The 24,306-nt window shown below is 46.2% G+C and overlaps 1 protein-coding gene across 1 annotated transcript; it reads left to right on the forward strand.

The window, feature by feature from the left end:
- Positions 1 to 23,823, forward strand: LOC310958549 (kinesin-like protein KIF2A; the record flags this gene model as incomplete). The annotated part of the gene is made up of 21 exons (XM_083929526.1): positions 1 to 61; positions 823 to 917; positions 1,959 to 2,078; positions 4,419 to 4,473; positions 5,454 to 5,573; positions 7,453 to 7,553; positions 7,646 to 7,741; positions 9,471 to 9,525; positions 10,628 to 10,790; positions 12,204 to 12,294; positions 12,371 to 12,434; positions 12,519 to 12,610; positions 15,030 to 15,172; positions 15,262 to 15,466; positions 17,285 to 17,395; positions 17,525 to 17,592; positions 17,699 to 17,842; positions 20,055 to 20,199; positions 20,521 to 20,622; positions 22,430 to 22,565; positions 23,715 to 23,823. The coding sequence occupies 21 exons, from the start codon at positions 1 to 3 to the stop codon at positions 23,798 to 23,800; spliced, it is 2,253 nt and encodes a 750-aa protein (XP_083785652.1). The 3' UTR covers positions 23,801 to 23,823.
- Positions 23,824 to 24,306: the final 483 nt, after the last annotated feature.

Genomic DNA, 24,306 nt, shown 5'->3' on the forward strand with positions numbered 1-24,306 from the left:
ATGGCCGGTATATTTGGGAAGATCTTCGTGGGTATTTACGTGGAGATCAAACGCAGCGACGGTACGTACCCGCACACACACACACACACACACCGACTCTCCATCCGGCGGCTCCGGATGAGAGGAGCCAGCGTCACCGCTCCACCGCAGCAGGGGTGTTTCTGCTAAGCTAACGGGCTGCTATCATCTCAGCACCGTGCATTTAACCTGAAATTACTCCGGTGTCATGCCGCTGTCGACTGTCAGTGAAGCGGACACCGGCCGGTGCACCGGGCTGCACCGGCACCGGGCTGCAGGGGCGCCGGGCTGCAGGGGCGGGCGGGTCCGTCCACCTGAGCGGCTATCCGTCTTTTAACCCCCCCAATAAGACACCTCCCTTGCCCTTTTCTCTGGTTCTTCCCTTCTGCATCATGGTTGAAACATCACCCACTGTGCGCTGCTGCGTCCCCCAGCTGTGGCCTGTGAATCACGGGGGGATGGATGATGGATGGCTGCATGCACTGGGCCTCCCTCCACCTCCACCTCTCCCTCCACCTCTTCTGCTCTAAACTGCTTTAAAAACAGCTTATTTTTGTATTATACACGCGTGCACAAGGCTGTAAGGAGCAGATTTGAAGCATTGAATGACAGGTGGATGTTCTTCATGCATCCATCCTGAGCCACACCCTTCAGCATCTCTCCATCCTTATTTATGTGTCATGGAAACGATGCTTTAAAGGCTCCAGCAGCACATATACTGTACTTCCTGGTTACTCTACAGTCCCACACAGGCCTTTTTTCCCCCCCAACGTCCTCACTCTCCCTCTCTCTCTCTCGCCGCAGGTCGAATACACCAGGCGATGGTCACGTCTCTGCACGAGGACAACGACAGTGTGACGGTGGAGTGGATCGAGAACGGAGACACCAAAGGGAAAGAGGTAAGAGGTAGAGCCGGGGGGAAAATTCAAATCATATGTATGTGAGGCACAGAGCAGCGGGGAGGGGAACACGGGGTCAGCTGTCGAGAGGGAGCGGATATCTTTAGAGATGCTCTGATACCATTTTCCCCTCCCGGTACCGGTGCCCATCCTCGTGCTGTGGGTGTCGGACGGTCCCGAGGACAGCTGCAGATACCCGTGTCTTTAAAAAGAGAGAGAGATCTTCCTACGCCTGCATGACTGTGATATGATCGCCATTGTGGTGAGGCCTGGCTCAGGTTCAACCCTTTGTAAAACGTGATTGAATACAGCGAATGGACGCCGTTTATTTTGAAATAGAAGAGTATAAAACATTAATGCAACAGCAACTCAACTAAATAAATATAAGGAATAATTATTACAACAACAACTACTAAGAATTATCCAGCTATTCAGCTTCAACCCCTTGTTCATATCGGGGTCACGGGGGGGCTGGATCCCAGCTGACATCAGGCGTGAGGCGGGGTACACCCTGGACAGGACGCCAGTCTATCACAGGACACATAGAGACAAACAGAGACAGACAACCATTCACACCTACGGGTGATTTAGAGTCATCAATGAACCGAACACATCTAGGCCTCGGGGAAGACCCAGGACCAGGTGGAGAGATTAGATCTCCACACTGGCCTGGGAACGCCTCAGGATCCCCCAGTTAGAGCTGGTTAATGTGGCCCGGGAAAGGGAAGTTTGGGGTCCCCTGCTAAAGCTGCTGCCCCGAGACCAGACCCCGGATAAGAGGCTGAAGATGAGATGAGATGAGATGAGACAATTGTTATATATAATATATAAAAAGGTGCATGATTGTGTCCAGACTCTGTGTGGTTTGGTCTTTGATGCTTTTAGTTTGAGGAAAGTCGTCTTTACAAACAGATGTTATTTAATATAAAGGGTTTGTCTTTGTGAATGACATTGTCTCTTGATCTCAATGGTGTTTACTGGAATAAATAAAGGCTTTAATAATAATAATAATGATAATAATCTTTCTTGTTTGTGCCTCAGATCGACCTGGAGAGCGTCTTTGCTCTAAACCCAGATGTTGTTCCTGATGAGGAGATACCACAGAGCCCAGAGGCTCCTCTTCCTCCTTCCAACGCCGCCAAAACCAGCAAACTCCCCAAGGTCTGCTCCTCTATCTGTCTGTCTGTCAATCAATCAATCGCTTATCTATTGCTTCACAGGACTTGCATTGATTATTTGGCTGTTTTTGTCTAAAGGAAAGGGAAAGTTTGGATATTTTTACAGGAGTTCTGATGTGGACGGGGCAGCAGCGAAACATATTTTAGACATTAAAGAAAAAGATCAATATCAGTTTAAATGCAGATATATTTAGAATTTTTTCATTCAATTCAATTCAAAGTGCCAAATCATAACAAATGTGATCTGAGGACACTTTACGGACTAGGTAAAGACCAGGGGTGGGCACTTCTGGTCCTGGAGAGCCACTGTCCTGCATGTTTTAGGTTTCTCTCTGCTCAAACACACCTGAGTCTGATGCTCTGCTCGTTACCAAGCAGCTGAAGCTCGTCACAGTTTGATTATTGTTAGACTCAGGTGTGTTAGGGTAGGGAGAAACGTAAATCATGCAGGACAGTGGCTCTCCAGGGCCGGGATTGCCCACCCCTGGTAAAGACCACACTCTATGACTTATTTATGATTTACAGAGACCCAACAATTCCCCCGTAGAGTACGGTGGCAACGAAAACCTTCACTATAACAGACAGGAACGTATCATCAGCATAACAATGGAAGTTTATGGAGTGCTTCCTTATGATATTTCCTAAGGGAAGCAAATATAAGGTGAATAGAATCGGTCCAAGGACAGAACCCTGTGGGACTCCGTGACTTACTTCAGTGTGTATGGAGGATTTGTCGTTAACATGTACAAACTGGTCATGACCGAAAGAACGAGGTCGCGGGTACAAGCGGCCTAAATGTGTTTCCTCAGGAGGGGGTCTGGAGTCTCCCTTAGAGAGAGGGGGAGAAGTTCAGCATCCGTGAGGAACTCGGAGTAGAGCCGCTGCTCCTTTGCGTTGAAAGGAGCCAGTTGAGGTGGTTCAGGATCATCTGGTAAGGATGAACCCTGGGCGCCTCCCTAGGGAGGTGTTCCAGGCACGTCCAGCTGGGAGGAGGCCTCGGGGAAGACCCAGGACCAGGTGGAGAGATTAGATCTCCACACTGGCCTGGGAACGCCTCAGGATCCCCCAGTTAGAGCTGGTTAATGTGGCCCGGGAAAGGGAAGTTTGGGGTCCCCTGCTAAAGCTGCTGCCCCCGCGACCCCACCCCGGATAAGAGGCTGAAGATGAGATGAGAAATAAGATTTACAAACTGAGATCTATCTGATAAATACGACTTAAACCAGCTCAGTGCGGATCCTTTAATGCCAATTAGATGCTCCAGTCTCTGTAGCAGGAAGTGATGGTCAATAGTGTCGAAGGCCGCACTAAGATCTAGTACAGTGGTCTGCAACCCACGGCTCTGGGGCCTCATGCGGCTCTTCAGCCCCTTTTCAGTGGCTCCTTGTAGCTTTTCCAAAAGGTTATATAAACAACGTGTAAATAACGTGTTTTTTTGCACAGTGGACGAGGGAAAACATTTCATCTTGGAGGTGAAAAAAGATTAGGTGAAACTAAAATATGTGTCACATCCTTGGCGTACGGCCCAGCGCCTTTCCCTGATCTGGCGTTGGTGACCCGCACTGATGCTGGATAACCCCCCCCAAAAAATTTTTAGGGAGGGAAAATAGTGTCAGTGGACGTATTGATTTGCTTTCACATGATGAAGGCTCACCTGTGTGCTTGATATGTGGTGAGCAATTAGCGAACAACCACAGTTTTAGGACAGGTACAATGGCAGGTAACAGCCACTTTTATATAAACCTTTATAAGCTGTGACATCAAATACGTTTTGCAGCTCCAGACACATTTTATCCGGTGGAAGACGAGGAAAAATGGCTCTTTTGACAGTAAAGGTTGCAGACCCCTGATCTAGTAGAACAAGCACAGAGACAAGTCCTTTGTCTGAAGCTATTAGAAGGTCGTTAGTAACTTTCATCAGTGCCGTCTCAGTGCTATGATTCGCTCTAAATCCTGACTGGAAGTCCTCAAGTATGTAAAGAGTCAAACAGCTGATTGGTGACTAACTTCTCGAGGATCTTAGAGAGAACAGGAGGGTTAGATAAAGGTCTATAGATGGCTGGTACCTCATCATTTACCTCGCTGTCGGGGGAACTGAAGCTGTTATGTCTTCTCTCATCAATGCCACCAGACTCCATGGCTGTATTTGAGCCACAGTCGGTGCACAGGTGGAGTAAATCGAGCTGCTATTGCACTTTAAAAAGGTTGACCTTGGGCGTTGAGACCAGCCAATGGACTTTGAGCAAGAACCTGTGACGCCATAATGATTTCAGCTCTCTGTGATGGTTTTCATAGTGTTTTGTTTTGTTTTGTTTTATCTTTTCAGACCAAAAGGGTAACGGCGATACCTAAACCTGAGAATCCTCCACGGGAGAACAGAGGTACGTCTGATTTAGAGCATGGGTGTCAAAGTCAAGGCCCGCGGGCCAGATTCGGCCCGCCAATGAATGATCTCGGCCCCCGGGATGATATTTGATTAGTATTAGAACCGGCCCGCACGCCACAGCCGCCTGCTGGTGTTTTACCCACAATGCAACGGTAGCCCGCAAACTCACTGTAGCGCCGCAAGTGGGCCGCCCTGTCTTCAATATTCTTAAGCATTCAGGGCAGAAGTCAACGTTCAGCACCCCCCCCCCCCCCCCCCCCCAATAACGGCTAAACGGGAGTTGGACGATGAGAACAGGGTGTTACAAGCTCGGTGGGAGGCAGAGCACATGTTCACAAAGCTGTGTGTCTTTATCTTGGTTTTAAGAAACACGTTTTCTTTTTTGCTGTTTGCCTGTTGGAAATGTTTTCCTTGAAATAACTAAAGTCATAAGAAAATATTGCTTTATTCATTTAATGTACAGGACATGTGTTTTCTCTTTGGAGGAAGTTTGTTTTTGTCTGTTTGCCTGTTGAAAAATGTTTTGAGCCGTACAAAAATATTGGATGATTAATTTAATTATTAAATAAAATACGGTACACTGTGTTAGATCTTGGTTCAAAAGGTGATATGCATAATTTTAATGTGTTTTAATAAACATTGAACCAGTCCGGCCCTCGGCTTGGAGCAAATTGTTTTTTTTTGGCCCTCTGATGTGTTTGACTTTGACATCCCTGATCTAAGGGGTTTCACTCACTGTAACTTGTACTGTGTTCGAACGCCACTATATGCGTCATAACACAGTCAATCCCTCATAACTCCCTCTGTGATGGATAGAAACTCAACATCTTACGGACGATATCTTTAATTAAACAACCCAAAACCATCTGCATGAATAGAAACCAGCAGATTTGACTGGCAAAATAAGTTTGTCTGTTTTATAATTTTGTACAAATGCCTGACTATCATCTTGGATTGTGTGTGTGTGCGCCTCAGCTGCAGCGGTGGGAACCACTCGGGCCCGTCCCAGCCAGCAGAGCCAAGCTGCAGAGCCCCCGCCCCCGGCCATCGCCCCCCAGTCCGCCCTCAACCAGACGCTGCTGCAGCAGCAGAACGGTAACAAACAGCCTCATCTGGGTCATACATGTCAGAGGTGTGTGTGTGTGTGTGTGTGTGTGTGTGTGTGTGTGTGTGTGTGTGTGTGTGTGTGTGTGTGTGTGTGTGTGTGTGTGTGTGTGTGTGTGTGTGTGTGTGTGTGTGTGTGTGTGTGTGTGTGTGTGTGTGTGAGACAGTCAGTGATGTCATTCTCCGACAGCTGTGCGTGCGAGGACGTTGAAAGGCTCTTTCACGCTCGCTGGACTCTGCACTGAGACTCAATACTACGGCACTGTTGTAGTTTGCAGCTGCGGCTGTTAAATTAGCATAAAGTCACGCAGATAACTCTTCAGGTTTAATATTCAAAAGCATAATATTCACTTTGATTATTATTTACCGTGATCACATCTCTTTAAAAAGCTGTGGTGAGTGTTTGACGACAAAAGGCGTCTCTTTCTTCCTCTTATTATTTATGTGTTAGACTCAGAAAACAGGAATGATAGAGTGAAAATAGTCAAATTTCATTATAAAAAAAAGAAAAAGCAGATGTAAATGTAACATTCACTCAGGTACTGTGCTGAGTACTGAGTATATTTATATTTTCTGCAGCTTGAAACATTTCAGACGCACATATTGAACTTTTCACTCCACTAAAAACGCCGTTACTTTGCAGATGCAGATGATTAAAGCTAATAAAACAATAGAATAGAACGACATTAATGATCCCATATATCCCACATACATAGAATCCAATATATGCATAGTGTATATATACAGTGCACAGTGTGCTATAAACAATAAACAATAATAATATATACAACAAAGTAGAGCGAGCAGAGTTCTCTGTCAGGCAGAGGTGAGAGAGTTATTATATATATATATATTATTATTATTATTATAAACAGTGATGGGAAGATTTCCTGTATCTGTTGCTACGACAGCGAAGCTGAAGCAGCCTTCTGTTAGTTTATTATTATTATTATTATTAATAATACCGTAAATTCCCAACTACAGAGCGCACCCGATTAAAAGCCGCATGCTCAAATTTTAGAAAGAAAATCAATTTTGTAATTATACAAGCCGCACCGGATTTTAAGCCGCAGGTTTAAACAGCCAAAAAAATGAACTACCGGTAATTCACGTCCATTTCTTACACTTAAAATAAATAAAGCACTGTGTTATTCTTCTTAAGCATCGTTCAGATATTTACACAGAAAGATATTACAGTGAAGATTTTTTAAAAACTTTTTTTATTTAATCTTCTTAGTAACATAAAGAAATATATTACATACGGTTCCTAAAACATGCTTCATAACTTAATAACTTAACTTTTTATAACTACCGTAATAACATATACCACAAACCGCATCCTACCAGAAAAAGTCACTCATCGCCTTCATTTTCCTCCTGCGCACTAAAGCCATCAAAGTCCTCTCACTCAGTGTCCGAAGTGAACAGCCTCAGGATCTCATCACTCGTTACAGTCTCCTCGTTTTCGATGTCGGATGAGTGCACGCCGTCTTCTTCATCGCGCAGCAGCCCAGCCTTTCGGAACCCGTTGGTGATGGTTGATGTTTTGACACGGCTCCACGCATTTAGGATCCACTGGCAGACTTGAGTTAACAATGCTACCAGACGCCACGAAAAAAAAATGAATAAGCCGCACCGTAGTATAAACCGCAGTGTTTAAATCGTAGGAAAAAAGTAGCGGCTTGTAGTCCGGAATTTACGGTAATAATAAACTAATACAGGATGAACCTCCTCCTTTACCAGCTGCAACAGTAAACTGATGAACACATTGATGCTCTTTATGCACGTTTACTGAAGTAAGATTAGAAGGCAGGTTTGTTTAATTCAGTGTGATTATTTAAAGTATGAATGTTTGCTCTGTTCTCTGCAGCGCGGAGGAAATCCAACTGCGTGAAGGAAGTGGAGAAACTGCAGGAGAAACGAGAGAGGAGGCGGCTTCAGCAGCAGGAGCTCAGGGAGAAGAGGGCGCAGGTGAGGAGCTCGTGCACAACTCCAGTAACATCATTTATATCCTGGAAACATGCGGAAGTTACAGGCTGTCTGAAAGTGTCTTTCTTTTACAGGAGGTGGACGTGAATTTACCAAACTATGAGATCATGTGCATGATCCGAGACTTCCGAGCCAGTCTGGACTACAGGCCCTTAACCAGTCACGATGATCTGGTGAGTCTGGTTTAGACAGTACAGTCCACACAGGCCAAGGTCTCTAAAACAGGGTCCACACAGGCCAAGGTCTCTAAAACAGGGTCCACACAGGCCAAGGTCTCTAACACAGGGTCCACACAGGCCAAGGTCTCTAACACAGGGTCCACACAGGCCAAGGTCTCTAACACAGGGTCCACACAGGCCAAGGTCTCTAAAACAGGGTCCACACAGGCCACGGTCTCTAAAACAGGGTCCACATAGGCCAAGGTCTCTAAAACAGGGTCCACATAGGCCAAGGTCTCTAACACAGGGTCCACATAGGCCAAGGTCTCTAAAACAGGGTCCACATAGGCCAAGGTCTCTAAAACAGGGTCCACATAGGCCAAGGTCTCTAACACAGGGTCCACATAGGCCACGGTCTCTAAAACAGGGTCCACACAGGCCAAAGTCTCTAAAACAGGGTCCACACAGGCCATGGTCTCTAAAACAGGGTCCACACAGGCCAAGGTCTCTAACACAGGGTCCACACAGGCCAAGGTCTCTAACACAGGGTCCACACAGGCCGAGGTCTCTAAAACAGGGTCCCCACAGGCCAAGGTCTCTAACACAGGGTCCACACAGGCCAAAGTCTCTAAAACAGGGTCCACACAGGCCAAGGTCTCTAACACAGGGTCTACACAGGCCAAGGTCTCTAAAACAGGGTCCACACAGGCCAAGGTCTCTAAAACAGGGTCCACATAGGCCAAGGTCTCTATAACAGGGTCCACAAAGGCCAAGGTCTCTAAAACAGGGTCCACACAGGCCAAGGTCTCTAAAACAGGGTCCACATAGGCCAAGGTCTCTAAAACAGGGTCCACATAGGCCAAGGTCTCTAAAACAGGGTCCACATAGGCCAAGGTCTCTAAAACAGGGTCCACATAGGCCAAGGTCTCTAAAACAGGGTCCACACAGGCCAAGGTCTCTAAAACAGGGTCCACATAGGCCAAGGTCTCTAAAACAGGGTCCACACAGGCCAAGGTCTCTAAAACAGGGTCCACATAGGCCAAGGTCTCTAACACAGGGTCCACACAGGCCAAGGTCTCTAAAACAGGGTCCACACAGGCCAAGGTCTCTAAAACAGGGTCCACACAGGCCATGGTCTCTAAAACAGGGTCCACACAGGCCAAGGTCTCTAAAACAGGGTCCACACAGGTCAAGGTCTCTAAAACAGGGTCCACACAGGCCATGGTCTCTAAAACAGGGTCCACACGGGCCAAGGTCTCTAAAACAGGGTCCACACAGGCCAAGGTCTCTAAAACAGGGTGCACACAGGCCAAGGTCTCTAACACAGGGTCCACACAGGCCAAGGTCTCTAAAACAGGGTCCACACAGGCCAAGGTCTCTAAAACAGGGTCCACACAGGCCAAGGTCTCTAACACAGGGTCCACACAGGCCAAGGTCTCTAAAACAGGGTCCACACAGGCCAAGGTCTCTAAAACAGGGTCCACATAGGCCATAAAAAAAGTCCCGAGTTCTCTGTAGAAACAGGATGTACAGAAGCACAGATCTGCCATTATACCGTCATGAGGCCGTTATTTACGTTTTCCATTTAGCACAAACAAGCTCTGCACCGGTCACATGATCAGGTTCAACAGAGGAGACACTGAACTGCGTCTGACCTGACAAAACTATGATTATGAATTACAAATATATAAAACTCCCACAACAGCATCTATAAACGTGTCTGCACCTTCTGCTGTTTCAGATCGAGGAGCACAGGATATGCGTGTGTGTGCGTGCACGCCCACTCAATAAGAAAGGTAAGAGAAGCTTCATATACTGCATTAAGTGTGTTCAGACGGTTACACACGCGTCAGTTACCGTCGTCTTCTCCGCAGCATTTTCTTTATGCATGAGAGCTGCAACGATTAGTCGACTTGTACAACGACAAAACCATAATTGGCAGCTTTTTTGATAATTGTTTAAGTCATTTTTCATGCAAAAATGGTAGAAGATGCTGTTTTCAGCCTCTCACATGGAGATTTCGGCTTTTCTTAGCTTTATATTATAAAACAATGAATCTCTTTGGTTCTTGGCATGAAAGACCTTTAAAAAGACCGGTTTGAGAAAGTGGTACGGACATTTTTATGCCTCTGCGGCGACACAGCGTGTGTTCTCAGGTTGTCCATCCCATTCTTGTGAACGAGATCTCCCAGGAATCCTCGGGAGGAATCGCCATCAAATTCGCAGGGGACCCCAAACTTCCCTTTCCCGGGCCACATTAACCAGCTCTAACTGGGGGATCCTGAGGCGTTCCCAGGCCAGTGTGGAGATCTAATCTCTCCACCTGGTCCTGGGTCTTCCCCGAGGCCTCCTCCCAGCTGGACGTGCCTGGAACACCTCCCTAGGGAGGCGCCCAGGGTTCATCCTTACCAGATGATCCTGAACCACCTCAACTGGCTCCTTTCAACGCAAAGGAGCAGCGGCTCTACTCCGAGTTCCTCACGGATGCTGAACTTCTCCCCCTCTCTCTAAGGGAGACTCCAGACCCCCTCCTGAGGAAACACGTTTCGGTCGCTTGTACCCGTGACCTGGTTCTTTGGGTCCTGACCCAGCTTTCATGACCACAGGTGAGGGTAGGAACCAGGACTGAGCAGTAGATCCAGAGCTTTGTCTTCCTCAGCTCTCTTTTGGTCACAACGGTGCGGTAGAGCGACTGCAGCTCCGCCCCCGCTGCTCCGATTCTCCGGCCAAACTCACGCTCCATCGTCCCCTCACTCGTGAACAAGATCCCGAGGGACTTGAACTCCTTCACTTGGGGTCAGGACAGTAATGAAAATAGTCGTTAGTCGTAGCCCTGGAAAGGAATTGTTAGAAAACGTATTTCCCTCCCTCTCTCTCTCTCTCTCTCTCTCTCCGTAGAGCTGACAACCAAGGATTTGGACGTGATCACGATCCCCAGCAAGGACGTGGTGATGGTCCACGAGCCCAAGCAGAAAGTCGACCTGACACGTTACCTGGAAAACCAAACTTTCCGATTCGACTACGCCTTCGACGAGAACTCCACCAACGAAATGGTTTACAGGTAATAATGTGGTTTTTAAAAATGGAGCCGGGCATAAATTAAAAACGAACACAAAACACGTCAGCCTTTAGGAAATAAAGACGTCTACAGAGTTCTGCAGGGATCTGACTTCAAACCCAGAAGGCACTTCCAGTTTCCTCGTCTTGAAGTCAAAGGTTTTTGTGGTTAAATGCCTGAAATCAGGGCCGTGGTTACGACACAAAACACGTCAGTAAATCTCCCACTTGTGAATTTTGAGGCTTGTACGTGTCTCCAAAGAGGCGGCTGCCAACAAGAGGCTGCATGAGACTACAAACGTCATGGCGCCAAAGGGCCTCAGTCTTGTTAGTCTTTATAAATTTACACCTGTCAGGAAAACTATCATTTCTACTTTGTGTGTCATAAACCTTGTTGTTGTTCAAGGACCCTGTGCGTTTACTTTAGTTGTGATTTGTGGCTAAATACGGGTAACGCGCTGAACCTTTGACATCAGTCAGAAGCTGCTGGGCTAACGTCATCTTTTCACTTCTGCCGGTTGCGTTCCATGCTAACATGTTAAACAAAGGTGGGAAACCGGCTTAACAGGAGCATGCAGTTAGCATTTAGCTCGCAGCAAAGGGCCTCAGTCTTGTTAGGCGTTATATTTTTGCATATATAACCTAGATTATTTGCCTATGCGCATAAAAATTGGTGCTATTTTGTGTGATTCTATAATTGTCAGGAAAACTATCATTTCTACTTTTTGGTGGCATGTGTCATGAAACTTGTCTGTTGTTGTTCTAGGACCCTGTGCGTTTACTTTGGTTGTGATTTGTGGCTAAATACGACTACAAACGTCATCACAAATTTTTTTTTTACTCCGTGTTTTAACAAATACCAGCATGCTAACATGCTAAACAAAGACGCAGAACAGTAAACAGGCTTAACACGAGCATGCAGTTAGCATTTAGCTCACAGCAAAGGGCCTCAGTCTTGTTAAGCTTTATATTTTACACATAAAAACTGGTGCTATTTTGTGTGATTCTATAACGATCATTTCTACTTTTTGTTCTTGTTGTCTTTCGTTGTTGTTCGAGGACCCTGTGCGTTTACTTTGGTTGTGATTTGTGGCTAAATACGACTAACGCGCTGAACCTTTGACATCAGTCAGAAGCTGGTGGGCGCTGTGTTTCATTTACAGTGTAACGTCATCTTTTTACTTCTGGCGATTGCACTGACGCTTCAAAAATCATGAAAGGTGTTCAACAAAATGTGGAAGTATCATGGACTTGTTTTTACCTCAGATCTTGTTATTTGTCGAGGGAACCACGGCGATGCAAACATCCGGACCGGCCTACTCAAACATACCTCATCCCTGCAGCTCTCTATTATGCATTAATTTCCAATTTATTAAATATCGTTCCTTTAATATCGAACACGCTCCTTTGCTCCCAGGTTCACCGCTCAGCCGCTGGTTGAGACCATTTTTGAGCGGGGAATGGCGACCTGCTTCGCCTACGGACAAACTGGGAGCGGAAAAACACACGTGAGCGCTTTGAATTTGAACTTTTTAAGAGTTTTTACTGCACTTTCCCTGCTCTGATTCATTTGTCTCTTTCTAGACGATGGGAGGCGACTTCTCAGGAAAGAACCAGGATTGCGCCAAAGGGATCTACGCACTGTCCGGTTAGTTCCTCCCGTACGGTAACTTCACTGCTGGGGACTGCGTCTAACTGACTTCAAGTGTCTCTTGTTTCTCTCCCTGTGCAGCCAGAGACGTCTTTCTCATGATAAAGAAGCCAAATTACAAGAAGCTGGATCTACAAATCTTCGCCACATTTTTCGAGATTTACAGCGGGAAGGCAAGTGTCGTTCAACGCGACGAGTAATCCAGTCATTTATCAGCAGGAGGTTGTTTTGTGTTGCCGAGGAAACTTTGATGTAAGTGTTCATGGGCCTGTATTTATCAGGCATCTTGGGGCGGGAAATTGGTCCTAACTGGCCAAAAAAATCTCAGAGCGACTCATTTTCTGAGCTAGTTCCATCCTCATGTCTGATCCCATCTCTGCTACCCGACGATTAGGGACACGCTTAAGCTCTTTCCAGATCGTCTGACCCTGTGCAAGATGGTAAATGCTAAATGGACTTGTACTTATAAAGCGCCTATCTAGTCTTCTGACTACTCAAGGTGCTTTCACAGTGTTTGTCACATTCACCCGTTCACACAGACATTCACACTGATGGCAGTGGACATCTACAGACCATCTAATCTAACCATTCACACCACATTTACACACCCATGCACAGCACGGGGAGCAATTCAGGGTTCAGTGTCTTGCCCAAGGTCACTTTGACATGTGGACCGGGGGAGGTGGGGATCGAACTGCCAATCTCTTGAATGGAGGACGACCCACTCTCCCACTAAGCCACAGCCGGATGCAAATTAGACACATGGGGGGCTTTTCATCATGCTATGTCGTGCTTTCTCCCTCCTCCTCTTCCTCTCCCTCAAATTCCCCTTGAGGAGACGAGGAGAGAGGAGGCTTCTGGAGGAAACACAGGTGGACCCTCTTTTAATCAAGTGGCGTGGAGTATAAATGCTGCACTGCACGTGACAGACACAGCTGTGCAGCACGCCATAAGTATCTGACGTCACTTGAGACTGACGCTTTGGCAGCTCCTGCTCCTCTGTCCTCCAGTCTCTCTCACATCCTCGCTGGGAGGAGCCGAGTCCCTGTTTAGGGAAAGACGATCTATAGGGAGGAAACGCAAAACTGCCGTTGCGTTCTATAAAATATTCACCTGCGAGAGTGAAAACCCATGCTGTCAAGGTCAGAAATCCAGCTTTGTAACAGTAATAAATGAATCTTTGATCACTCACACAGTACAGATTTAGTCATGTATCTCCACCACTGAGTGTGAAGTCACGAAAGAAGTCACTATAAGGCTGTTTGCTGCCTGCGGGGCTATAATATAGATGTATAATTAAGAGAGAGAACATTAGTAGGGGCACATATTTTAACAGAAGTACACCATGGCCTGCAGGAGGGTTTGCAGCATCATCGCTGCACAATATACCCAAGATGCACAGCATTACGTCTTTAAAACAGACTGGATAGAGCTGAAGTTTACTTTGTGTTTTAACAAATACCAGCATGCTAACATGCTAAACAAAGACGGTGAACAGTAAACCGGCTTAACAGGAGCGTGCAGTTAGCATTTAGCTCAAAGCAAAGGGCCTCAGTCTTGTTAGGCGTTATATTTGTGCATATATCACCCATAGAAAGCTGGAGAAAGACAATTATACCAACTCTTTAACCAATCGATGGGGAAAAAAATCCAAAATGACACTAATTATTATTCCAAACAAAGTATTTGTATACGTCTTTAAGTGTTTTAACTCTTCACTATGATATTAATGTTGATTGCACAATGTAAAGTACAGAATAGTGACACCAACGGCGTTTAGATTGGTCGGCCATCGCGCTGAACTCCCGGGAAAATGACGACTTGATTTACGACATAAAGGAAGAGGAAGATGTTCCTGAACTTATGAAGGTCATAAAATAACAACACAGACGCTTCATAGGCCGAACAAAGACAGCAAACTATTGCGTCAACAGCAGCGAACGACTACTTTCTTCTTATCTTTCACAATAAAAGCGTAAAACGACCTGTTTCCACTTTAAAGATGGCTGCTGGGTTTGTGCCGACTGGCGATTGGATCATGTATCCACGGTTGAAGCGATGATTGATGATTTTTTTCCCCCCTACGGCCATATTGCGGTGATTTTAATGGACTTGCTGTCAGAACTAAGATGTTAAGCGCCGCCACCCCCTCGCCGATCAGATTATCAATAATAGGCGTGTTTCCATCGGGGTAAGATGTGGCGGTGAACAGTAAACCGGCTTAACAGGAGCGTGCAGTTAGCATTTAGCTCAAAGCAAAGGGCCTCAGTCTTGTTAGGCGTTATATTTGTGCATATATCACCTAGATTATTTGCCTATACATATAGGCAAATACATATATATACATATATTTTCTTTATTTTATGTGAGTCTACGGATCATAAATGTCAGGAAAACTATCATTTCTACTTTGTGGCATGAAAACTTCCGTCATGACGTTGTTCAACGACCCTGTGCGTTTACTTTAGTTGTGATTTGTTGCATTTCAAACTGTGGAAATGTCACAGAGGCCCTGACAGGCGCAGTAAAGCTGTGGAGACGACACGTGAAACTCTGATTTTTCGTAATTTTTCTTTTCTTTTTTAAAAAAAGGTGTTTGACCTGCTGAACCGCAAAGCCAAGTTACGGGTCCTGGAGGACGGGAAGCAGCAGGTGCAGGTGGTGGGTCTGCAGGAGAGGGAGGTGAAGTGCACAGAGGACGTCCTCAAACTCATCGAAGTGGGAAACAGCTGCAGGTAGGAGGCGATGAATGAAGCAGCAGTGAGGGCAGAAGTTTGTCCTGAGAAGTTCGGAGTAAAGCTTTATGTCCCCGCGTCTCCTTCAGGACTTCTGGTCAGACCTCGGCGAACGCTCACTCTTCCCGGAGCCACGCCGTCTTCCAGATCATCCTGCGTCGGCGGGGGAAGATGCACGGGAAGTTCTCCCTCATTGACCTGGCGGGGAACGAGAGAGGGGCGGACACGTCGAGCGCCGACCGCCAGACTCGTCTGGAAGGAGCTGAGATCAACAAGAGCCTGTTGGCACTAAAGGTCTCCTCAGTACCTAAAGACGTCCTGTGCATCAGGGACTTTACAGTAGAGTCAGCGAGGGATGTGGAGGTCATTCAGTCTCTGAACACCAGTGTGGTATCTGTTATGACGCAGGTTTTGGAGAATCAGTTATTTAACGTCCGACCTCCACAGTCTGGATATGAAATCAGAGTAGTGACAGACCGATACGTCGACCGACGCGGTCTGCTGCGTTCTCCGATATTTTTTTCCCGCCATTGTTTACAGACAGGCGTCCACAGGCAGCTCCGTGTTGCTGGAGACGCCTTTTTAAAGTTCAATAAATGCTCCTTTTTTTTTAAATTGAGACCTTTAACTTTTGTTTTCATCATTATGTAATTTTATGATGTAAACTGAGGGAGCAAAAGTAGAATCGACTCCACATATCGGCCCAAAAGAAATCCATATCCGTCGATCCCTAATCACATTTGTTTTTAAAAATGTACTTTAGGAGACTTTCACGTCAGGGACTCGATCCCAGAACTGAGAAGAGTTTGATTGCATTAGGTGTGAAAACCGACTGCACCAAAACTCGGTCGTGTTTGTGTTGTCAGTGCTTAACACGGATCATTTTAACCACATATCCAAATATATTAAAGCTGTAGTCCGTAAGATTTCCATCTAGTTAACTGTCTGTTAAGTTCCTATCCATCACAGAGTGAGTTAAAACAACGGTGATTGATCAAATGACCCACTAATGAACGCACTTGTGTCTGCGGAGACTTTCCCGCGGTGCACAGTTAGTGACGCTGTTTACATGGTTCCCCTTGTCTCTTCTGACCTCCTGTCAGTGTGGAGCATGAAGGCATCAGGCCGCTGCTGCAGGTGAGAGCTGCAGATCTACTGACGTCACACAGTCGACACTGTTCGGTTTCCAAAGGAACTCTGGGAGATGAAGTCTCACAACTTTAAAGGCCCTCCAGTCTAAAATAAAAATAAGAAATAAACAAAACATCCGTCTTAAATGTCCAAAGTTGCCAAAAAAGATGTAGGTCATATCTTGGTGATGAGATGAACATTAGAGCTGCAGCGATTAGTGGTGTACAGTTGGGGTGGTTGTTTATTTTTGCCGTTGTTGGGCAAAAAAAATCCATAAAGATCTTTAATCGTAGTGTTCTGAGAAAAAACACGACTTCTGCACCTCCTCTTGGCTTCGTTTTCAGGCTTTAGAGACTTTGTCCAATCACAGGTCATATCGGACAGAGAGTGTTCGTATTGGCTCAGGACGTTGAATCCAGCGTTTTTTGGGTTTTTTCGACTCCTGCAGCTTTAAATCAATATGTTGTGAACTAGCAAATCCATCGCCTGATCGTTTTCCTCCCACTTCTCAAACATGAAATGTCTTTTTCATAGTAAAGCGATGATCAAAATTGTTGTGGACTAGTTCAGGGTTACCGCAGATGTCTATAAAGGCGTTTCATTCATTAATGTAAAAACAAGGACTTCATTGTAATGAAAACTTCTTAAATCAGACTTTCAAAGGTCTTAAAAATGTTAAAACATGGGAAATGGGTCTCAGATCTCAAAAAATCGGTTACATTTAGCTTTTTAAAATACTTTTACAGACTACCTCTCACCGTAACGATAGGGGAACCAAGACAACAGTCGTGCAGTCGCAGCCGGGGACGTGCAGAGGAGATGGTCTTAAATTTCATTAAAGAAAAAGTCTTAAAAAGTCTTGATTTTAACTTGCCTTAAGCTGTAGGAACCCTGTAATTGATCCGATATTAAATGTGTATTGTGTGTGTGTGTGTGTGTGTGTGTGTGTGTGTGTGTGTGTGTGTGTGTGTGTGTGTGTAGGAGTGTATTCGGGCGCTGGGCAGAAACAAACCTCACACTCCCTTTAGAGCCAGCAAGTTAACCCAAGTGCTGCGAGACTCCTTCATCGGGGAAAACTCCAGAACATGCATGGTAAGACAACGCAGAGCTGCTTATGTGTGTGTGTGTGTGTGTGTGTGTGTGTTACTCTACCTACTGATGCATTATTAAAGGTTTTGTAGGTAAATGTTGATGCAACGCCGCTCGTGTTCCCCTGCACAGATTGCAACCATCTCTCCAGGAATGGCCTCATGTGAAAACACCTTGAACACGCTGAGATACGCCAACAGGTAACACGGCGTCGCTGTTTTTTAAATGACGTTCACGTGAAAATATGTTTGCACAGCGTAACATTTAATCCTCTCCTGTCTCTTCTTCATGGTCTTGTGTTTCCAGAGTAAAGGAGTTTGGGATAAGTCCTTCAGACATCCCCTTCTCCCAGAGCGGGGGTGGAGGGAGTCGCTCTGAGCTCTCCCCGTCTTACGAGTACGATCACTTTACGCACGGATCACTTCTCCCCGCAGCGCCCCTTCACAACAAGTCACCGCCATCACCCTCATTACTCATTAATACCCACTTTCTGTTGCTTCCTGTCCACTCAGACGCTACCTCCCGTCACTTAGAGCTTTAGAAATAAGAGCTGGAGAAGGAAAATTATACCAACTCTTCGACCAATCGATGGGAAAAATCCAAAAAGACACTAATTATTATTCCAAACAAGCATTTTTATACGTCTTTAAGGACAAGTTTTCTGTATTACTCGTCATTATGAAGTAAATGTTGATTGCACAATGTAAAGTATAGAATAGTGACACCAACGGCGTTTAGATTGGTCGGCCACCGCGACGAACTCCCGGGAAAATGACGACTTGATTTCCGACATAAAGAAAGAGGAAGATGTTCCTGAACTTATGAAGGTCATAAAATAACAACACGGACGCTTCACAGTCTGAACAAAGACAGCAAACTATTGCGTCAACAGCAGCGAACGACTACTTTCTTCTTATCTTTCACAATAAAAGCGTAAAACGACCTGTTTCCACTTTAAAGATGGCTGCTGGGTTCGTGCCGACTGGCGATCAGGGCATGTATCGATGGTTAAAGCGATGATTGATGATCCCCCCCCCCCCCCACGCCCATATTGCGGTGATTTTAACGGACTTGCTGTCAGAACTAAGATGTTAAGCGTCACCATCCCGTCAGCGATCAGATTATCAATAATAAGCATGTTTCCTTTGGGGTAAGATGGGAACGTTTCAGGCCACGCCCTCTCAAAAGTCCTCTCACTCGACGTGTTTCCGTTACAAAAAAAGGCCCCAGAGGAATTTGCGAGACCCCGGAGGTGACGTACCCCTCTAAATGTGTTTCGATCACCGGTGATCAGCTGATCGGTGACGCAGCGGCGCTCCGTTCGCTTCTTTGTCAAAGTGAGAAATACAGGATAGTTGCAGTTTGATTTAAGGTGGAACGTACGGTTCACAGCGCCAACTTATGTACAAGTAACATGAGAGAAAACACTCCACCTTAAAAAATTCCACGCTGTAAAAGTGTGTGTTGACAGACAGGCTGTCGCCCCGCTGCAGTACAGTGTGTGTTGTGTGTGTGTGTGACAATGGGAACATGCAGCAAAGGGCCGCAGGTTAGAATCCAACCCGTCCGCTGCAGCACTCATTTTAGCTTAGGTTAGGTTCTTTATTGTCCCCAAATGTATAATCGGTTCGACACAAGTCAGTCCTCTTTTCCATGGCAGCATACATAAAGAAATAATAATTAATAATAATAATAATAATAATAATAACAAATGGATCCTCTTCCCCTAGAACAACTTATAGACAGCATGTAGTCATGATCTACATATTGTTGTTTAGCGCTGTTCTTCTTCTTCTTTAAAAATTAGCTGTCTTCCAGTCTGAGGGTTCCTGGTTCGAATCCTGGCTGGGGCCCCTTCTGTGTGGAGTTTGCATGTTCTCTTATGTCAGCTGGGATTGGCTCCAGCCTCCCGCGACCCCGACAGGGACAAGTGGTTGAAGATGAATAAATGAATAAATGTCTTCCAGTCTAACACCCTGGATCTGCGGCCGGGTGGGAGTAGACTGCAACAAGCGCGTGCAAAGATGCGCGTGCACGGATCATTTTCTGCGCTGTGTTCTTCTACACCACAGGAGAAAAGTGTCTACTCCGCCGTGTTGTTGTGGAGTCTGTACAACCACACGTCACATCCCGCTGAGAGCTGCATCCAATCAGCAACCGGGCTTCTCTCAGGGGAGAGAAACGGCCCTGCTCTGTGACAGACACAAACAACAAACAACAAACGGCCGCTCAAACGACCGCTCGAGCGACTCACATGCAAATTAGGGCGTTCCGGCGAGATCGACCCGCCTCATTCCGGGTATTCGACCCTGATGAAAACGCACCTAACCTCAAATAAACCACACTAATAACAAACTCACCAAAATACATTAACTATAGTTTTGTGTGATAATGCACGCGGGCTCAAACTGTGACATCATTTATCCCCAAAGTTTATTTCCTCCATTTTTAATTTTGCATTAACATTTTTCCTCCACCCTCCAGTGTTTGTTGACCTGCGTTTATTTTCCCAGACTTAATTTCTCCTGAACCTGCATGGAGCATTTTCACCCACAGCAGCACAGTTTTCTGCATACTGCATGCAACTCCCAAACGTTTTTATTGTTTTGCTCAACGTTCAGAAACCCCAGCAGTAGTTACAGCGGTCGTTTTGTTGTTTTAGGGTGAAGGAGCTCACGGTGGACCCTGCGGCAGCGATGGACATGCGTCAGGGAGGACATGTGGACCAGCTGGAGGTGCTGGAGGCTCAGTGGGGGGTCGGGAGTTCTCCGCAGAGAGACGACCTGAAGCTGCTCTGCGAACAGAACGTAAGACGCTCAGTCACTGCGGTGCATGACGGCCGGATTTAACAAAGCAATAGAAAGGATGGTTTCACGTTTGTTCAAGTCTTTTGGCCGTCGCCATCTTGTTTTTTTGTAAACTGGACGGGTCCATATTTGGAAGAGAGGGGGAGCTGAACACTGAGCCAAGGTCCTGCTAAATGCTAACGGCGCAGAGTCAGCGTTAAGTCACCTCGTGCAGCGATAGATAGATTATTATTACTTTAATGTGCGTACAGCGGTTTTCCATCATAATTGTTGGACATGTACTAACTGCAGGCTGATGTGAACACATGTTCCTCTCTGCAGGAGGAAGAGGTTTCCCCGCAGCTCTTCACTTTCCACGAAGCCGTCTCCCAGCTGGTGGAGATGGAGGAGCAGGTCCTGGAGGACCACAGGGCCGTTTTCCAGGTACGGTAGAGACTTCAGGAGCAGGACGCAGCCCAGAGAAGTCAGAGGTCCACATTTAAAATCATGAAAATCCATCAACGGAAATGTGTGTGAACCCTGACTTACTGTAAGAATCAATAACCAGTCGATCAGCAAACTAGATCGATTGTATTCCTAATGTCTTCTTTATCCATTTTGAAAGTTAAAGTTTCTTCTAGTCAGACAAGTTGACCGGGTCGGGAAACTTCAAAATAAAGCTCCCCGCCCCGGTCAGCTGTTTTCTTAAAACACGTCATACCCGGAAGAAAACAGCAGCTCTGAGGAAGGCTGGAGTTCAAACTGTCAGCTAAGAAAAGGTAAGAGGGCTTCCTCCCCATATAACTTACTTATCTGACTAGAAGAAACTTTAACTTTCAAATTGATCAGCAAACTGTTTTACAAACGTTCCTGGTTCGTACTAACCTGACTCCTACGGATGGATCGATTCTCATTTTCTCAGCATTTCCATCTGTGAACTCTCGTTTGGAGATTTTTTTGGGAAGGGGCGAAAACACTGGTTTCTGATTGGATAAACCATCTGTCTGTCACGAACACACGGGCCAAACCAACCAATCAGATCAACGAACAGCGTGGAGGCAAAGTAAACATGTGGGTAAAGGAGATTTTCCCTTTGTGTTTAACGTGAATTTACGGATCAAAGGCCCAATTTCAGGAGCCCGGTCCATATTCAACAGAAGGATCCAGAGAACAAAGAGTTAGTGAGCGGTTCGCTCCATAGCTGCTCATCTCATCCACGGAAGCCTCCATGTTGTTTACACTTAACAGTCTCTTCTGTTTCACTTCAATCTGCCACGAAAACAGGAGCCTAAACGGGTGCTAAAGTGTCCTCCAGGAGCCAAATTATGTGCTAAAGTGTCCTCTAGGAGCATAAACGTGTGCTAAAGTGTACTCTAGGAGCCTAAATGTGTGTTAAAGTGTCCTCTAGGAGCATAAACGTGTGTTAAAGTGTCCTCTAGGAGCCAAAACGTGTGCTACAGTGTCCTCTAGAAGCCAAAACATGTGCTAAAGTGTCCTCTAGGAGCCAAATTATGTGCTAAAGTGTCCTCCAGGAGCCTAAACGTGTGTTAAAGTGTCCTCTAGGAGCCAAATTATGTGCTAAAGTGTCCTCCAGGAGTCTAAACGTGTGTTAAAGTGTCCTCTAGGAGCATAAACGTGTGCTAAAGTGTCCTCTAGGAGCATAAACGTGTGTTAAAGTGTCCTCTAGTAGCCAAGGCCCAATTTCAGGAGCCCTGTCCATATTCAACAGAAGGATCCAGAGAACAAAGAGTTAGTGAGCGGCTTGCTCCATAGCTGCTCATCTCATCCGTGGAGGTCGCCATGTTGTTTACACTGAACAACTTTGCTTCTCGTTGCGTCACTTAAATCCGCCTCTAACCCAACGCTGATTGGGTTGGTCTCTTGACAAACTTGGCCGCACGTTACCAGACTGCACGTAAAATACAACGGAGCTAGCGAGATCAGGAGGCTAGCTTCATCCACACTAAAACTTCATGTTTACACTGTCTTTTATCTCAGTTACTAGACAATAGCCTGGTGTTTTACTTATTAGGGCGCTTATTAGACAGGACAGACAGGAAATGGGGTGAGAGAGAGAGGGGGAGACATGCAGCAAAGGGCCACAGTCCGGAGTCGAATCCAGGGGCTGCTGAGTCGAGGACCTTCAGCCTCTTTACACGGGGCAGCTGCTCTAACCACTGTGGCACCGGCCGCCCCGTCTTACATGATAAAGTTGAAACAACGCAGGACTTGTGTTAAACTGTCCTTACAGGAGTCGATCCGCTGGCTGGAAGACGAGAAGGTGCTCCTGGAGATGACGGAGGAGGTGGACTACGACGTTGAGTCCTTCGCAACTCAGCTAGAACAAATCCTGGACCAGAAGATCGACATTCTCACTGAGCTGAGAGGTAAAGTTATCCTCTTCACTTAGCTTGTATGTACTTCTTAGACACACACTCCCTCACACTGTTGGCTTACGCTTTCCGCACAGTTGGGCTCCGTTCACACTGCAGGTCTTAATGCACAGAAGTGCCCGGCATGAGCAGTCAATGTCGAGCAAACTACAACTATTCTGTATTTCTTTTTTGCCGCTGTATCGTTGATCAGCTGATCACCCGCGATCCAAACCCATTCAGAGTGCTACGTCACCTCCGGGGTCTCGTAAAATCCCTGTCAGGGCCTTTTTTGTAATGGAAACATGGCGAGTGACGGCCATTCGAGAGGGCATGGCCTGAGACTTTCCACGAGGCCGCTCTATAGGGCTAGTGGAAACACGCCTAATGTGACTTGCGCTGTTCACACTGTCAAAAGCAACCAAGATATGGGTCATGTATGAGCAAAAAAATTTGATTCAGGTCACTTGGAACTGCAGTATGAACGGAGCCTTAGTGACAGCGGTCGGTCTGCCGGTGGAGCCCGTCACTGCCACTAATAAAATCCGGTGTCTCTAACTACGTTGTTGGTGCTTTGTTGTGTGTGTAGGGACTCTTCTCATGCTGCTGCAGAGGTTTGCTGTTATTTTCAGCAGCATTAGTGGTTAAAAAAGACCTTTGAATGCCTTCACCGTTCTGCCCCGAGCTAATCACTGTTAGCCACGTACGGCTGTTAGCTACTCTCCTGGTTTTCTCCATTAATAGTTGTTACATGAAAAAAACTGTCTCGATGGCTTATTTGATGAATGTAAGTGCTTAAAAAGACCCTGGGATGATTTTGCGTCTGTATTACACTTTAAAGTTGTTATCCGTAAGAATGGAGTTAGGTTGTTTTTAGCGGCCTCTTTGGTGGTGAGATGTAACTGCAGACGAGCCTCTGGGACTTCATCTCCCAGAGTTCCTTTGGAAACCGAAGAAAAATGCTGTTTTGAATGCGATCAGCGCACCGCAACGAGCTAATCAGTGTTAGCCACGTCCGGCTGTTAGCGTCTCTCCGTGGCTTATTTGTATTTTCATGCCATTTTCACTGGACTTACACTTAAAGTCACATTTGTGCTTAAGTTTAGTACATATCCGTAGTTACATCCCACCACTGTTAACCTGCGATATTCTGTCTTCTTCCAGATAAAGTCAAGTCTTTCCGTTCTGCGCTCCAGGAGGAGGAGCAGGCTAGCCAACAGATAACCCCGAAGAGGCCTCGCGCTCTATAGACACGGAAAATATACGATATCTCGCTGTAAAACTGACTCCAGAGAAGGTGAAGGCCTGCCGCCGAGGAGGCCAAGAGCTGTGATTTCATGACTTAACTGTCTCCTGTGCGTTTCGGTCCCTCCTCAAACCCTCTTTGCTGTACAGGCCGCCTCCGCCGCCACCGCTACCCATCATGCATCAGCCGCCCGTCTGTAAAACCAAAGAGCAGACCCGTCTTTCGCTCTTCCATCCTTCCTGTGATAATGTATTTACGAGGTTTTCTATGTGTCATAAAGTCACAAGTGCTTCATTTAAAAAAGAAAAAGACAAAAAGGTGGATAATTATTTGTTTTAAATACATTTTTATAGAGTCAAATCATAGCTTATCCTCACTTTGGCCAATTTTATAGAACAACTTTTTGCCATTTTGTGCAATATTTGGAGGATTTGATCCCTGTCGGCCCCCTTGTTTCAGCTCAGGGGAGAACAGGTGTGTGTAAAATGAGCCACTGTGTGTTTGTGTTGA

The sequence above is a fragment of the Echiichthys vipera genome, assembly GCF_963691815.1.
Source record: "Echiichthys vipera genome assembly, chromosome: 16".
Classification (NCBI taxonomy): Eukaryota; Metazoa; Chordata; class Actinopteri; order Perciformes; family Trachinidae; genus Echiichthys; species Echiichthys vipera.